Below are 16,372 nucleotides of genomic sequence, written 5' to 3' on the forward strand. Positions count from 1 at the left end.
CTCGGCGCCAAAAATCCCCAAAGCCATTGCCGTCCCGTCCTGGCCGCCCCGCTCCCCGCGGTTCCCCGAGAGTGCGGAGTGCGGCGCTGAGCTAAACACTTTGGCGGGCCTCCATTAGCCCAGGGCCGGCCGGACTCGAGAGCAGCGCGGCCACGGCCACATCCCCCGAAATTAAATTCGCCCCGACCGTATCAGATCGCTGACGGCGGCGGAGCCCGGCCACGCAGCAGCAGGCCGATGCCGAACAGTCGTTCCGTCTCTCTCTCGCACGCGAGCGGGTCGCCCTTCGGGTGCGAGAGAGACGGAGCCACTGTTAAGAATCAGCGCTCAGCGGGTCGGGAGCGCCTGCAGGACGACACGGCCGACCTGCCGCACCTACGCGTGCTGCGGGCGGGCCTACCCCGCGCTCGTCAGGCGCTCTTCGCCCGCACACCGCTCGCTCGCCTTTACTCGTTCCCCGAGAGATTGCCGTCTCTCTCTCACTCTCTCGCGCCACGCTAACTGTCTCTCTCTCTCCATTTACCGCGTATACTTTTCCCCGCCACGCGTGCCGCGAATAACCGCCCTGCTCGTCGAACAGACGTGTTCGCGCTTCGCGTTCCGGCGCGCCAAATGTTTGGCGATACGCCGCGCGCCGCCTATCAGTGTATCAGTGGCCGCCGGGCCGCCCCGCCTACAAACGTGGCTGTTTTCGATAAAGCAGGGCAAGCGGGGCAAGCAGGGCATTGCGTTCCCCCGACACACCGTTTGCAGGGCGCACACACACAAACACACACTTTTCCAGTCAAGAGCAGGTAGCAGCGGCCCGCACGTGTGTTGTGTGGAGTAAATGCGCGGGCCCGCAGGCCCGAGTCGTTTTCGTCGCTCCGTCTCTCTCGCACTCACGAGGGAGCGGGGGAAACGCCGCCCGCCCCGCAGCCACCTCGCGAGGGACGGAGACAAAAGCCCGCGGCAAAGTTCCGCCAAGCCGGCAGGGCTCGAGCCGGCCTAGCCCGTGGCCTAGCGGGCCTTGTGGGGGATGAAGCGAACGGGTGGTTACACCGCGCCAATCACTACCGCCGCGCCGACGGCAGCCGACGGCCAAGTGGCCCTTCAAAAAGGGGCGGCGCCATCCCCGCCGCTCCACGGCCGGGGGGGGGGGGGGGGGGGGGGGGACTGTCGTGTTCTGGAGAGAATGGCAAAGCGCGCACACGTCACGGGATGAGTTTGCTCGATCCGGGGGGGGGGGGGGGCTGGCACGGCACACGGCCAGCGGGGTTGGAGGAGTTGCGGGCGCTCAGGGAGTGGTAAGGTCATGGGTCTCGGACTCTCGCCTTTTGGACCGCTCCATCTCGTGCCCGGCCCGGCCTTTTCCAGTGACCCGTATTTCTCTCCCTCTCGTGGCCGACCCGCTCTTAACCCCACCCCCACCCCACCCCAGACGTGCACAACAAACTATAGACAGCATCAGGGGACCCGGCAACACGCTAGTACGCTGGTGCGGCGCAGGGTGTGCCACAAAACCGCAGAGCTCCGCTAGCGGGCGGCGCGCGTGACGTGGCGGGTCGCATTGGGGTGCTCGCTCTTCTGGTTGTTGTTGGCGGTCGTCATGCTGTTGTTGTTGTTGTCGCAGCTGGCGCAAATCCTAGCTATCTCGACGCGGTGAGATTGTCGCGCGCGCTAATCAGGCGGTAGGCCGGCCGCGCCGTCAGCGTTCGGAAAGTGGCGGTCAGTGCATCGTGCGGGGTGGGGGTGGGGGCGGGGCTGCAGTGGGGCAGACAGGCAGACAAGGGACGCTGCTGCCACAAAGCCGACTGGCCGAGTCGGGCGGCTTAGAGCAGCCTGCGCCCTGCAGTGCCCTGCGGTGCCCTGGTGTGGTGGTACGGTGGCGGCGACCCCTGCCGCCACCGCCATGCCGCCATGCCATGGCCGAGCCGGGTCGAGCCGCCCGGACGGTCATTGTTTCTTCATCGATCAATTCCGGCGGATCGGCGCCGGCGGGCGTGCCAGCTGCGGGGCCGCGCCGTCGTCTGGGCTGCTGGCTGCAGAGGGAGGCGGTGCAGGCCGAGACCGAGGAGGGACGAATCAAGGGGGCGGGAAGCACCAGCGAAGCAGCTAACGGCGGCGGGGCGCCTCCAACCGCCTGGGAGGTAGGCAGGCCGCGGGCAGGTGTGTGCGGCGGCGGCCTACCCGCCAGGCTGACGCGCCGTACCGCCACGCCGCGGCCCGGCGCGCTCGGCATCAATATTCGCTTCGGCAATGAGCCTCGCCTCGCCTCGCCTCGCCTCGGGGTCTCAGAGTGTGAGCCAGAACCGGCAGTACAGCGGCCGTCTCCAGTTCCGCCGTTTCCCAGCGCGGCTCTGCGAATAACGCATTCCGGGCGTAACGAACGGCCGGCATGGCGGCGACGGCGGCGTGAACAACGAGTGGCCATTTGTCGCTCTCGTCGGCGTCGGGGTCGGGTCGGGTCGCGGGGGCGGGCGGCGACGTGGCCGCCATTCTGGGCGTCTGCCGTCCCCGCCGCCGTCCCCGCCGTGCCCGTCCCGGCGGTAAAACGCATTTGGTCGCAGCGAAAGGAGGCCTCGCGATCCGGGCCGCAGAGCCGCCGCCGTTGCCGGTGCCCCGACTAGCCGGAACGGGCGCTGAATTCATAAACGGCGAGGCGCTTGCTGGCCGGGGGGCCGGGCCGCGAGGGCGCGGGGCGCTGGGGCGGGAGGGGCCCTCAAAGGGGCACAGCCACTATTGCCGGTGACACGGCGGCAGAGGGCGAGCAGCGCGCGGCGAGAGCGGCAAACCAAGTGGATGACGAGCTGCAGGGGCCGGAACTTGGAGCGATGATCGGGAGGGGAGTTACGGAGACAGCCGCCCGAAAGGTAGCCTCCGCAAGTTCTACAATACTTTGCCCCATCACGCTGGCTGTGGATCCACCACTGCTTGGATTGCCACCACGACCTTCCCTGGACAGCCCCGCCCCCACCCCCGCCCCCACCCCCGCCCCCGGCACGGAGGATGCGCGCGTGGCGTGCCCCTCGAAAGCGCCCGAAGATAAAAGCTGCGCCGAAAAAGCAAGAAATAAAAACACGTCGCGAATGTTGTTTGCTGCAGCCCGGACAGCCCGGACGGGGACGGGGCGAGTGCCAGCGCCATCGCCTACACTGCGAGATGAAAACGAAAACCAAACGACAACGTTGTGTGCACACACCCCGACGCGTCGGAGGGGTTTGGGGTGGGGGCGGGGGCGGGGGCACAGCTCAATGTAAACATTAGCGAGTGGACGGCGGGGAGTGGGGGCCGGGCTGGCCGTGCTGGCTGGGCTGGCTGGGCCAGAGGGACCCGCGCTGACACTGTCATCACTCTGACACACTTGTTGCCATCAATCGATTTTTTTTTCTTGCGGCCCCCGGGGGCGGGGCGAGGCGGGGCTGGGGCGGCCCCCGTTCCGTCTCGTGTTCCCGTCGGCCGACCGACCACGCCGACGACGGCGGAGGCCAAGGCCTGGCCGGCCTGGCCCCGGCGTGGCCAAGCCCCGAGGCCAGCTCCGAGCAGACAGTCGCGCCTCGCCGACGCGTCGGCCAAACGACCAGCGTTAATCCCGCGGCCCAAGGACGCCATCGCCTGCCCCATTTAGCTGTTGGAGCTCCTCGACGTCGTGCACCTCAAGTTCAAGAACGCCCCGACCGCGCGGCGCGCAGCGTCTCAAGGAGTCCCTTTGAGGCGGCGGGCGGCGCAACCCTTCACGTTCGCGGCGCATCCGGCGAGACAGGGTGCTTCAGGCCCGCGGCGCCTGTGGTGGCGCACAGCCCCGCGAAGCGAAACCCGGCGCGAACACTGTCGAACACCCGGTACCCTTCGCGGCGCAGCCGTCAAGACAAAGACCCGCCGCGCGAGGGTACAGTCGCGCAGAGCGAAACACTGAAGTACACTGAAGTGCGATGAGGCGGGCACAGCGAATCCCGCAGTCGACGCCGACGCCGACGCCGCAAGCGTCGCCCTTGTCCACCGAAACCTTTGGCGAGCCACGGCCGGGCCACGGCGGGGCCTCGGCGACCCTCAGGCCGGAACCGGAAGGGAGGGGCGCGTGTCACCACGGCGGTGGCGCCTGCCGGTCGATGCGGCGCCCTCTCAGGAGGTCAGGAAGACGATGAGCGTCTCCGTGACGGATTGACGAGGCCACCGTCGAACCGCCAGACACGCACACACGAAGACACGCACCCGGAGGCAGCGCCAGAGGGTCCTCCCGGGAGTCACTCTGTATCCCTCGCACCCACACGGGGCGCCGCGTGCGTGCGAGAGAGACAGGGCGACTCTCGGAATCAGTCTGCCCAGCAGCCACGGCCAATTAATTGGAACCCGCGACCTCATTAGGGAGGGAAGTTATTCCAAGCACTGAAAGCCTCGTGCTTCGTGCAGCCTTGCGCCCCGAGCGGCCCCGAGCGGCGCGGGGGGCTCTTTGGCTTGTCATCAATCCACCCCTGCTGCGATGCGAGCGCGCGCGCGTTTGTGTGCGTGTTGGTGTGTGTGAGCGCGTGTGTGCGTGCGCGTGTCCGAGCCTGCGAGTGTGCGTGCGAGGGAGGGAGCGAGAGGACCGGTGCGTGCGTGCATGTGTGTGAGAGAGAAAGAGAGAGTCTGTGTGTGTGAGAGTGTGTCTGCTTGCGCGGCTTCCCAGATCGATTCCCCCGTGTGCGCTATTTTAAAGGCGGCTGCAGAAAGCAAGGCATCGCAGCAGCGCCGCGCTGCGGGTTACGGCCTTTACAGTGGATCGCGCCGCTTTTTATCAGTGCGCTTCGCGGCGGCCGGTCCAACAACAACAACTAGGCCACAAAGCCGCGGCCGTCATATGCACCGTATAAAGCCCACTCGTCGAGCCACTCGTGCAGAGTTTCAAACTCCGGGCCGCGCTGCGCTGGGCTGCGCTGCACCTCGGCTTCTTCATCAGGGCGCCCCGCCCAGCACAGAAAAAAGCGGGGGTGAAATTGTGTTTGCTGTAAGTCCGTGCGACGGCGCGACAGCGGCGGCAAGGCATACAAGGTAACCAGCGCTGCCATGCTGCGCCTTTTGACGAGACCGGCGAGAGCAAGCTACCCAACAAACCGGGTCGTTAGGCCGGGCAACGACCCACGGCCTCCATCGCCGAGGCCGTGGCCGAGGCCGAGGCCTGGCCCTCCCCACACATGGACCCTCCCCGGCCTCGCCCGGCCACGCCCGGCCACGCCCGGCCACGCGCCCCCATTCACGGCCTTCTCCTCGAGCAGACCGCCATGCACCCCGCTAGCACACTGATTCCGAAAGTCGCCCCTCTCCCTCGCACTCATGGGCGCCCCCGACAGGTGCGAGGGAGACAGAGCGGCCGTCCGCAGGCAGTGCCGCACCGGAAGGCCGCACGGCGCCGGAAGCGCGCCACTTAAAAATAATGCAAACCGCGGCGTGCTGCGGTGCCGCGGTGCCACGCGGCGCTACGCGGCGCCTGGAACCAAAGCGACGCTTTGGCGGCAAGGAGTGCTGATTCAATCGATTCGACTAATGCTATTTTCATTGGCATTAGACGGCGCCGGCCGGCGCCCCCGGGCCCCCCGCCCCCGCTCGCCGCGCCCCCGGGGGGGCGGGGCAGCGGGGCGGGGCGGGGGGGCGGGCGGGCGGGGCGGGCGGGCGGGGGGCGGGGCGGGGCGGCGGGGCGGGGCGGGGCGGGGCGGGGCGGAGGGGCCGTTCAGACGGGCGGCCGCCGCCCGAATTGGGAACGCCGACTGATGATCTCCCAATGCATCTGGTGTAGACCGCTTCGAGTCCACCCACTCAAAAATATGCGAGGCATTTTTTTTCAGGGACAGGCATGGTGTGCTGCAGTACTTATTTTCGAAGAAGTCGCTGGGAAAGCAGTTTGTAAACTATCTGTCATCAACAATTACAAACTGACCAACAAACAAGCTTCTTCTTCCTGAAAAATGAATCCATAGGAACGGTGTGCTGGGTGACATACTTTTACCGTGGACTGTTCTTCGCGAGCTTTTATTAATGAGTGCTCGATTTAGCTGGCGACCACTTCGGCGCGCGTCCCCGGAACGCGGGCATCGCGCAGTGGCGGCAGGGACTCCCAACTTCAGACCGACGAAAAAGCAATGCAGAAGGACTTTCCCAACTTCATTAAAAGCATTAACAGCTTGTTTGCGAGTGCATTCTCCCGGGCGCCATTAAGGGAGGCCGCCGATAATGCCTTTCGATGACCCGATGAAAAGTTGATAGTGTTGACATTGATTTTTCCTTAATTATCACCTGGCGCGTTTATTATTCACAACATGCTCCAAAGCGGTGCGGTGGCCACAATGTGTGGGCTCGTCATGTCCAGTGGTGGGTGAATACCGGAGGGATAAATTGCTTTCTTTGTTTGTTTTTTTACATTGAAATCACCAATTGGCACCCTCCGGTGGTGAAAGCTATGAGTGCGAACAAACACAGTGAAACACCGAACGGTGAGGGTGCTGCACATCTGACACAAAACAGACACAACAAGACAGGTGCAGGACAGCGTCGCATATGGTACAGCGCAAAGATGGTTCTGACTGGCGTTACCTTTGGCGCCCTCATCGGCGGCCTCGGCTGGCTCAACCTCACTAACACCTGCGACAAGAGCCACTGTGAGTCGAAAGCATTACAGTGCACAGACACAACAATCACATGAAAAGTAAACAAGGCGACTTGGTCCGCTGCAGCGCACTCTGGACACGTAACGTAATAAGGGCGCATGGGGTGCGACTGGTGCGACCCCCGCCCTGACCTACTTCAACAGGCGGGGCAGGGCCGGTGGGACCACGGGCCCGATGGACCTAGGGCCGTGGTGCAAACCGGTGGGGCAAAGGGCCTGCAGGTTGGACAGGGCCAGTTGATCGTAGGACCGGTTGGACACAGGGCCGGTTGGACACAGTCGGACGTAGGGCTGCTTGCGCAGGGCCGACGCCCCAAAAGCCAAACCCACGTAACAGCTTCGGCAATCCGGGCTCGCGGCCTTCGCTGAAGATGCACGTTGTAATTAGTTTGGAGGCGGGCGAGGGCAAGGCGGGCACCTGTCAGAGAGATAAGACGGCACGCGCCAAAGCCCCGCCCCGCCCCGCCCCACCCCGCCCCGCCGCGCCGTGGCCCTGGCCGCACAATGGACCGTCATCAAGCAAAAACACTTAGCGCGGTGAATAAATCTCGAGGCAAAGCGGCCAAAATAATCCCCGAGACAACGCCGAGAACACGAAGTACTACACGGAGCGGGCCGAGCAACACGGGGCGGTGTGGTGGGTCCTGGGCGTCCCTGGCGCCAGGCCCGCCCGGCCCGCCAGGCCCGCCAGGCTCAGGGAACAAGACCGTCGCCCGCATCGCGAGCATAGCGAACATTGCGCCGTTTCCAGGAACAATCGCACGGAGTCCGAGCCGTCTGGCCCTGCAGGCCGTGCAGGCCCCCGGGGCCCCCGAAGCACCGGCAGCCGCCCCGGCGTGCCCCAGCCGAGACAGGCGGGACGGACCGGGACGGACGGCCGCGGGGGGACAATGCCGGGGCCAACGAAACTGGCGACGGAGCACGCCGTCGTCGTCAGCCGCCGGCGGAGAGGCTGCCGTCGCACCGTCGCGCACCGTGTCCGTCGCGCTGCCTCCGGCGCTCCGCCCCGCCCCGCCCCGCCCCGCGACGCAAATGATAATGTTTGAGCACTGGATAAGTCGTCGCTGAGTGCGCGGTGGAACAGCACCTGCGGCTGGAGCCTTGGCTGGAGCGGGCTCGGAGCATCCCCGGCCAACTTGAACTTCAACTCGGCGGCAAACAGTTTTGGCGGCCGGCTCGGCGCGCAGACTCTTACGAGGAGGGGATTACGGAGGGGGAGGGGAACGGGGGGAAAGGAGAGTCGAGCGAGAGAAGCTGTCATGGATGCAGCGCAGCTAGACTTCCACGTACCATACACGGCGGCGCAGTGCAAAATTAACACACACACATGCACACTGCGCCACTCACCTTAGACTCACGCACACATTCACTGCATTCACGCACACTTGTATGCACTCACACACTGGTGCTGCTGCGTCGTCGACGCCGAGGTAGGCGTCGTTGTTGCGCGATGCAGCGGAGGCCCTGTCGGTCGTTGCGATGCAGAATGCAGGGCAATGCAGGACAATGCAGGTACGCGAGACAGCGCGAGCGCGGGGAAGAAAAGGGACTCCGTTTGTGCAGGTTTGTGGCATCGGATTGGAGCGGCGCCGACTCGCATTCGCGTGCGGTGGCGTGCGGGAGGGAGATACCTGTCAATAAACTGCAGCACAGCGTAGCACGGCACTGACTAAAAGAGTGTGAGTGTGTGTGAGTGTGTGTGAACGGCCCGCATGCCACACACACGCCGCCGGCGGGGAGTCGAAACACCCCCACCCCAACCCCTACCGTCATCACCCTCGCCCGAGGCCATGGCTGCAGCGAAGCTAGCGACGCACACCGAACCAGATTTCGCCCTCCTAAAATCGCGATCCGCGATACAGCAGGTCGTGGAGTCCGTCTACCGGCGACGCGGCTAGACGGGCAGAGAGGCACCACAGCAAGGTGGAACCGCCCCCGCCCCTTTCCCCCCAAAGCCCCGGGCAGACGGAAAAGTCCGCCAGGCCGGCACGTCGTCCACGTCCCAGCAGTCTGATTCCGAGAGTCGTCTTCGTCGCTCTGTCTCTCTCGCACTCATCGGGCGTCCCGTGCAGGTGCGAGAGGGACGGAGCGACGAAAGCGACTCTCGGGAATCAGTCTGGCGGGACTCAGGCAGCTGGGCGCACCAGGTGCAGACAGGACAGCTTTCCGGATGCACCGCGCGGCCCCGGGCCGCCTTGCCGCGCCTTGCCGCGCCTTGCCGCCTTGGCCGAGGAAGGGGGTTGGGGGTTGGGGGCGGTGGGGGCGCCCCCTCGGGCCCCTGACTGAAGCAGGCGCCGGCGCTGATCGGGCAGGGTAGTGGCGTCGCGTGGCGCCGTCCTCTCGGGGCTCTCGGGCCGCCGGAGCCACTTGATTGTCACTCGGGGGCATTCGGGCATTCCGAGCCGGTAGAGCCGCCTAATGAGGACGAGGGGAGGGGGAGGGGGAGGGGCGTCCCGTCCTGGAGGAGGCCAAGGTACACTCTGCGGCGAGGACTTCCCTCCCCCGTCTTCGTCGGAGAGAATGAGACAAGCGGACGGGCCGATACTGCCTTGGCAGTGCCGTGGCCACCTCGGTATGGCGGATAAAGGAAATAATTGTATCGCCATCGCCGCCGAGGAAGCCCGCCCCACCGCGCTGGCGCTGCACTGCGAGCGCCAGGCTCATGATTCCGATCCCGTCGCTCTGTCTCTGTCGCACTCGCGGGGCGGCCCGTGAGGCCGCGAGAGAGACAGAGCGACGAGGCGCGGTTGAGCGCGCAGGCCTGCAGCGAGGCGGGGAAGTCTCGCGCCACAATTTGTAGCTGGAGGGAGGGGGCCAGATTGCAGCGGAAGACTGATTCTAAAAGCCGGTTCCGTCTCTCTCGCACCTTCAAAGAGGACGCCCCAGGAGTGAGAGAGAGGCGCTCGGAATCAGTCTGCAGGGCGCGCTGGCCTGGCGCCTTGGCCCTGGCGCTGCCGGGCCGAAGGTTTCCATCATCGCGCGCCATCGGAGTCGCCGGCCGACTGCACCTCCACTGCTCCGCTCCGCCCTGGCCGAGGCCCTGGCCCTGGCGTCCTGGCCCCGTTTCGGCCAGCAGCTCCAGAGGGAAATGCACGCCGAGCACGGAAAGGAGAGGAGAAAAGGAGGAAAAAACCCTCACAACAAAAGAAAGCCAAGGCGTGTTTATAGGTCAAAGCTATATAAATCATTATGCAAGAAGCTGCCGAAAATTTTCCTGTTTTGGGGCGCTGTGAAGTACTAGTGGTGTAACAGCTATACTAACAAAGTGTTTTGACCGCGGTTTTAACAGTCGAAACCACGTCGTTGTGTTGGAGCTCCCTGTCGCGGGGTCTTCCCTCGGTCATCGCGTATCGGCCCTGGGGCGCCCTGGGGCGTGGGAGCGGCTGGCCGGCCGCCGGTCGCTGACTCGCTGACCAGTGGGGTGGACGGCGCGACACTGTAGGGCCGGCTCCCGCGGCCGGGGCGCTCCGAGGCGTGCAGCGATCTGCATTGCAAAAGACCAGGGATCTGCATCGCACCTCCGGCCGCGCCGCAGGGCCGCCGGGTCGGTCTCATCACCGATGTCGCCTTTTCGCCTTTTCGGCACAAAAAGAAGGGAGCGCGCGGCCGGTGGCGCCAAAGGAGGTCACCGAGGACGCCAAGCAGGCCGCGCCAAAAGCCTCCAGCCAGGACGATCCGAACCCCGCTTCCCTCGCTCTGTCTCTCTCGCACCCATGGGGCGTCCCGTGGAGGCGCGAGGGAGACGGAGCGACGCAGCGCGGTTCGGCATGACTCCGCAGCGCGTCGCGACGCGTCGCCATGGCGTCGCCGAGCCGCCGAGCACCGCGGCGTTCCCTTATTGCCGCTGCGCTAATCCGGCGCTGCAACGCCCTTGCCACCACAGCGCGCCGCGGATTATGCAAATGAGGCTCGCGAGTGGAGCGGCGGGGCGGGCCAATCCTCGAGCAGGGAAGGACCGGGCCGGCCGCCGCGCACCGCGCACCGCACCGCCAGGAGGAGAAAACACTCGAAAAAGTGTAAAACGCCGCGGCCGAAAAAAAAAACACGATTCCGAATTGAAATGCGCGCGGCAGTGCGGCGGGGCCTCGTAGGGCGTCGTGGGGCCTCGTGGGGCCCGGCCGGCGGCGGTGCGGTTATCGACGCCTCGCTGTCCTGCGTGTTCTGCGTTCCGCTTCTCTTCGCGTGCCGCGCGGCCGCGCGCCGGATTCGTCACACACGCCGCGCCACTGCCACCGTTTAGTTCCGAGCCGCGTCCGCGACGACGGCGCCGATAGCAGTCTGCACGGACAAGGCAGCGCGACAGCGCCGAGCCACTGCCAAGCCGCGGGCCGCGGACAGGACATGCACGCGTTTTTACTCGCCGCCTACAGGTGGAAATGGCCGGCGGATCGGGAGGGGGCGAGGCGGGGGGTTACTGCAGTCAGCACTCCGCGCCTTTGACGGCGACGTGTAATTTATGACGGCGAGGCCGGCCACGGCACTGCCACGGCCACGACCGGCCGGCCCTATGGCACGGAGACATGTTGCCATACCTGCAGTGTGACGTCAGGCGTCCACCTACATGACGGCAGCGGGCGAGGCGGGCGGGCGAGCGACAAATAAAACAAGAAGGACCGAGGAGGACGCGCGCGGGGCTGGAGGTGGCTGGAGCCGCGCGGCCAGGACCTGCCAGGACGCTCAGTGACGTCAGAGCTGTTCATGAAAGGGGAAGAGGGCTGGGTCGTCCAGCCTCGGCACGGTCTCGGCCAGGAAGTGCCGCGCCCCGGCCGCTGGGAATTCCCTGTCCTGGCAACTCGCTCCCGGCCGCTTGCTGTGACACTCCACTCCGCGAGCGGCGAGAGGGAGAGGCCAAAAGGTCACTTGGGCCGGTCCGGGTCGCGCGTCCTGAACCCACGGCCAGCTGCACGGCGGCAGATGCAGCAGGGCAGATAGCCACCACCGCGCCGCCGAGGGTGCCCGCTCTCCTCCGCTGCCTCTGGCCCTCGGCCCTCCGACCCTCGGGCATCGCATGTCCCGCCAGCATTAGTTGGGTCAGGAGCACAGTCGATGCTAGTCGGTAGGTCGGTAGCGATCTGGCGCCGCTGAACTCTATGGGCTCTGTGGGCGAGGGGCGAGGCCGGGCGGCGGGGCGGCGGGGCGCGGGGCGTAGGGCAGGCCCCCGGTCGCCCCCGGTGCATTGTCCGTGTTGCATAACGGGGACGTGTCGCTGTCACCGCCGCTGCGGCCGCGCCGCCCTCCCGGCGGACGCGGCGGACGCGCCACTGGCAGTCTGACGGTGTGGCGGTCCGAGGGGCCCACACGGCCCGCACGGCCACACACTCACCTATGTTGCCGTCCTGCGAGTTCCTGCGCGGCCGCAGCAGGCCGCTCTCCGGGTCCGAGTCGTCGGCGTCCTGGGCCTGCGCGAGGGACTCCCTCGTCGACTTGGCCGGGCCGTAGGTCCGCACTTTGCCGCCGTCTCCGGACTTGGTCACTTTAAATCGCTCGGCCATGCTGCCGTCATTCGCGCTGATGACACTCTCGATGAGCGACTCCGCGTCGCCTCACTGTCTCCGCTGTCCTCGCGACCCTGTCCGCAAACACGCGACGCGACTCCGTGCGTCTTGTCCTGCGTCCCGGTGCCTCTAGGGGCGCAAGGCGTGGGGGTCCGGGCGGATGCTTACCGGCGCGGCGCGGCGGGGCTCTAGCGCGCTACTAAACGAACATCGGAACACCCGCCAAACGGGGCCCCATGAAATGTCAGGAAGGTTCGTGGAGCCCCCGGGAGGGGCGCTAGCTGCCGGCGCACTGGCCACCGCGAAACCTGTGCCTACACCAGAGCCCGGGGGCGCCGTATGTCGGAAACCATTTTTTATAATATGTGTGGTTGGAAGAATTGACACCAACAGCCCAAAACAGCATTTCCGGCCGGAACTGACTTCCTGACAGCATTCAGGGAAACAAAAGAAGGGCGGAAGGACTTCCAGAAAACAACAAACAATTGTCTCAAGGCGGTGCTGCCTGCAGAAACATGGCCACGAACAAAGTTGCTGCTAAGCGAAAACTCGAAAAAGCTGTTATTAATGAAAAAGCTAATGGTTCTACATCGCTGACCAGTGATAATGAATCCGAGGTGGGTCTTTGCTTCATCTTTGCCTGAAACGTTGCCCGTCAACCTCGAATATGTTTGATTTATTAGTTTCAAACCTCTTGCTCCTGTACCTAACTTCTCACGTGGGCTGCCTTACAGTACACCTTTCCTATTGTACTCATCTCAATAAGTGTGAAATTCATCTAGCATCGTTTTTCTTGTACTATTCTACAGTTGCATTTGATATTCTTGTGGATTTTTTGTGCACTTAGAGGGTTGTATCTTTTCTGGCGTCTGCACTGGTTAGCTAGGTTATGTTTACCGGTAAACTGACGAATGCTGCTTGTTCATTAAAATTGATCCCTCTTTGATGTGGCTCTAATCAACTCATCACTCGCAGTTTTTCATTTTTTTTCTAATTAAAGTACGTGGATTATCTTTCTGTTTAGGACGAAGACCTTCTGCAGACAATTTCAGACAACGACAGTACAGACGGTGAGGACCAAGACCTGTCTGATGAAGACAGTGACGGGTATGTGGAAAGTATAGAGGGTGATAGCAATGAAGAAGATGCAAGCGGTGAAGAAGATGAAAGTGGTGATGAAGATGAAAGTGGTGATGAGGAAGAAGGAACTGACGACTCTGAAGCTGAGGATGAGGAAGGAACAGATGAATCCGATTTGGAGTGGGAATCGGATGAGGAAGAAAGTGCTGATGAAGAACCAGCTGATTCCAAATTAAATGAAGCCAAGACATCCTCAAATGGGAAACTGGGAGGCAAATTTAAAATTGACAAAGTCAAAGGTGATAAAATAAAGGATACTGGAGCTCCAAAAGGACCATCTAAATCACCTGCTGAGGACAAATCAAGTAGTGACATAGTCAAAGGGTCTGAATCAAATAGTGATGAGGCTCTTCAAGGAAAATCTGAACCACCGGCTGATGAATATGCAGCTGGTGATACTTCTGATGAGGAGGCAAGAGTCATTTCTATGTTCTGTTATCTCAAAATTTATGTGTTGCGAGTTGTTGGTAAATATTTCTTGATATTTTTGATTTTGCAGGATATCCGTAATACTGTTGGTAACATCCCAATGAATTGGTATGATGAGTATCCCCACATTGGTTACGACTCAGAAGGCAAACGCATTATGAGGCCTAAAACAGGAGACACTTTAGATCAGTTCCTAAAACGCATGGAAGATCCTAATTTCTTGTGAGTTTTATTTTTGTTTCTCAATTGCTGTTATTTGATGTGCTTTCTTGTACTCTTCTTATTTTCATTTAATTTCCAGCCGAACTGTTAAAGATCCACAAACTGGACAAGAAGTTGTACTTAGTGATCGTGATGTTGAACTTATCAAACGCTTGCAGAGTGGAAAGATTCCAGATGCTTCATTTGATGACACTGCTGTAAGTTGTGATTATGGTAGATTATTTTCCTCACATTTTTTTTTTTTTTTTTTTTTTTTCAAATTTTATATTATTTTTAATTTTTGTGCCAGCCTTGGGTTGAGTACTTCACCTCTGATGTTATGAAAACACCACTGCGTAAGTTCCCTGAGCACAAAAAGTCTTTCTTGCCCAGCAAGTCAGAAGCAGCCAGAGTATCTAAATATGTGCATCATCTTAAAATGGGATGGATGAAAACTAGACAGCAAAGGGCTGAAGAGAGACAAAAGAAAAGAGAAAAGAATTTCTATATGTTATGGGGTACTGATGACAATGCCTCAGAAGAGATGCGTAGAATTCACAATCACTTGCCTGCTCCCAAACGGTTATTGCCAGGGCATGCGGAGTCTTATAATCCACCTGCAGAATATCTATTTGACGAGCGAGAGGTGTGTACTTCCACAGCATCTGCCTTTTTCCTCATTAAAATTATTTCAAATGTTTAACAGTCTATAATGTTGACTGGATTTTTACAGATGAGACAATGGGAAAGTATGGCAGATACTCCCCACAAAAGGAAATTGCATTTCCTTCCTCAGAAGTATTCCTCTCTCAGAGCTGTGCCAGCTTATTCCCGTTACATCAGGGAGCGCTTCTTGCGTTGTTTGGATCTTTACATGTGTCCTCGGGCTATGAAAATGAAGGTAATAAATGTTTTACTAGTTCCAAATATTCCCTTATGTGCCTTTCATTAGATGATCTTAATAAGGTAACCAATTTTATTATATTTTAGCTGGCAATTCAACCTGAAGATCTTCTTCCTAAATTGCCAAGTCCAAAAGATTTGCAGCCTTTCCCCACCACTTTGGCTGTGGTGTATGAAGGACACACTGACATGGTCCGCACAATTTCTCTTGACATGAAGGGCCAGTTCTTAATATCAGGATCTGATGATTGCACTGTGAAAGGTTTGTATATTAAATTGTTGGCCTTGTTTTAAACTTATTAGTTTTTGTTCTCTTTTAAATAATTTTGTCTTTTTCATTTTTATTTCAATGTCCAGTGTGGGAGGTGGCTACTGGAAGATGCATGCGTACAATTAATGTTGGAGGCACTGTCAGAAGTGTGTGCTGGTGTCCAAATCAGTCCCTCTCTCTTGTGGCTGTGGCTGCTGACCGGAAACTTCTTCTCATCAATCCTGGGGTTGGTGATAACCTTGTAGTGGCAAAAACTGATGCTCTATTGAAAGAAATACCTGAAGAGTCATCTGCAGGTGAGGTCTTCTCTGTTACTTGTCTTGTCTTTCTTTTTCTTTTCTTTCACCTGTCAGTTATGAAGCATATTGGTACCATCATGTGACATTTTTTGTTACAGTTCCAGAAAGAGTGAAGACAGCTGTGCAGTGGGAACAAGGCAATGAAGAAGAATGGAGCTATGGCATTCGAGTTGTTGTAACCCATTTCAAGGAAATCAAACAAGTTACATGGCATGGTCGTGGTGACTATTTCTCCTCTGTAATGCCTGAAGGTGCTAACAGATCAGTGCTTATTCATCAGCTCTCCAAGCGACGATCGCAGGTTCCTTTCAGCAGAAGCAAGGGGCTTGTTCAGTGTGTCTTATTCCATCCCATTCAGCCCATGCTGTTTGTAGCTACTCAAAGACACATCCGTGTCTATGACTTATTGAAACAAAAAATGACAAAAAAATTGGAAACATTTGCCAAGTGGATTTCATCAATAGCTATTCATCCCAATGGAGACAACATTCTTGTGGGAACTTATGACAGAAAAATGCTATGGTTTGATTTAGACTTGTCTACTGAACCTTACAAAGCCCTTCGTCTTCATGGAACTGCAGTACGTGGTGTGGCATTCCACAAACGGTATCCACTGTTTGCTTCAGCATCAGATGATAGAAGCGTTATTGTGTCTCATGGAATGGTGTACAAGTAAGTAGCAGTGCTTTACTTAATCTATCTACTCTCAATATTTGTTAAATTTTCACAATCTCATATTGCTTATTTCTTGTTCTTTTTCAGTGACCTGTTGAAGAACCCCCTCATTGTTCCACTGAAACGTCTAGCCTACCATGATTCTAACAATGACTTTGGTGTATTTGATGTGATTTTCCACCCGACACAACCTTGGGTGTTCTCTGCAGGAGCAGATAAAACTGTCAGATTATATTCATAGAACTGCAATTATGTCTTAAATAATAAATCATAATAAATTCTCTTCCACTTTCTGTGATTATTCTCCAAGTGTCCAAACTTTGTTTCCCCCAAGGCCAAGGCC

General features: G+C 59.9%; 2 protein-coding genes across 5 annotated transcripts in view; one reads left to right on the forward strand and one right to left on the reverse strand.

The window, feature by feature from the left end:
* Nucleotides 1–12,310, reverse strand: part of LOC117642838 (solute carrier family 12 member 5) — a 114,190-nt gene extending 101,880 nt beyond the window's left edge. For 3 of the 4 annotated variants that reach the window (XM_034381425.1, XM_034381423.1, XM_034381420.1), the window contains exons 1-2: nucleotides 11,940–12,310; nucleotides 6,544–6,591 (exon numbers count right to left, since the gene is read on the reverse strand). In XM_034381425.1, the coding sequence (XP_034237316.1) occupies nucleotides 6,544–6,591; nucleotides 11,940–12,108 (217 nt within the window). In that variant the 5' untranslated portion in view covers nucleotides 12,109–12,310. The remainder of the gene's footprint in view (nucleotides 1–6,543; nucleotides 6,592–11,939) is intronic. The other variant, XM_034381422.1, reaches the window with a different exon arrangement.
* A 183-nt stretch (nucleotides 12,311–12,493) lies between these two features.
* On the forward strand, nucleotides 12,494–16,319 carry LOC117642839 (ribosome biogenesis protein BOP1 homolog). Its single transcript, XM_034381430.1, has 10 exons — nucleotides 12,494–12,728; nucleotides 13,136–13,663; nucleotides 13,751–13,902; nucleotides 13,982–14,099; nucleotides 14,192–14,527; nucleotides 14,615–14,782; nucleotides 14,872–15,046; nucleotides 15,142–15,351; nucleotides 15,453–16,026; nucleotides 16,117–16,319. The coding sequence occupies exons 1-10, from the start codon at nucleotides 12,627–12,629 to the stop codon at nucleotides 16,268–16,270; spliced, it is 2,517 nt and encodes an 838-aa protein (XP_034237321.1). The 5' UTR covers nucleotides 12,494–12,626; the 3' UTR covers nucleotides 16,271–16,319.
* Nucleotides 16,320–16,372: the final 53 nt, after the last annotated feature.

Source organism: Thrips palmi, unplaced genomic scaffold (genome assembly GCF_012932325.1).
Source record: "Thrips palmi isolate BJ-2018 unplaced genomic scaffold, TpBJ-2018v1 HiC_scaffold_16, whole genome shotgun sequence".
Taxonomy (NCBI): Eukaryota; Metazoa; Arthropoda; class Insecta; order Thysanoptera; family Thripidae; genus Thrips; species Thrips palmi.

What these genes read in the sequence shown, in the direction of transcription:
- LOC117642839 (XM_034381430.1), top strand. Translation starts at nt 12,627, where the DNA reads ATGGCCACGAACAAAGTTGCTGCTAAGCGAAAACTCGAAAAAGCTGTT. An exon ending in CTCGGGCTATGAAAATGAAG is followed by an intron (nt 14,783 to 14,871) that starts GTAATAAATGTT and finishes ATTATATTTTAG; the next exon opens with CTGGCAATTCAACCTGAAGA. An exon ending in TCTCATGGAATGGTGTACAA is followed by an intron (nt 16,027 to 16,116) that starts GTAAGTAGCAGT and finishes GTTCTTTTTCAG; the next exon opens with TGACCTGTTGAAGAACCCCC.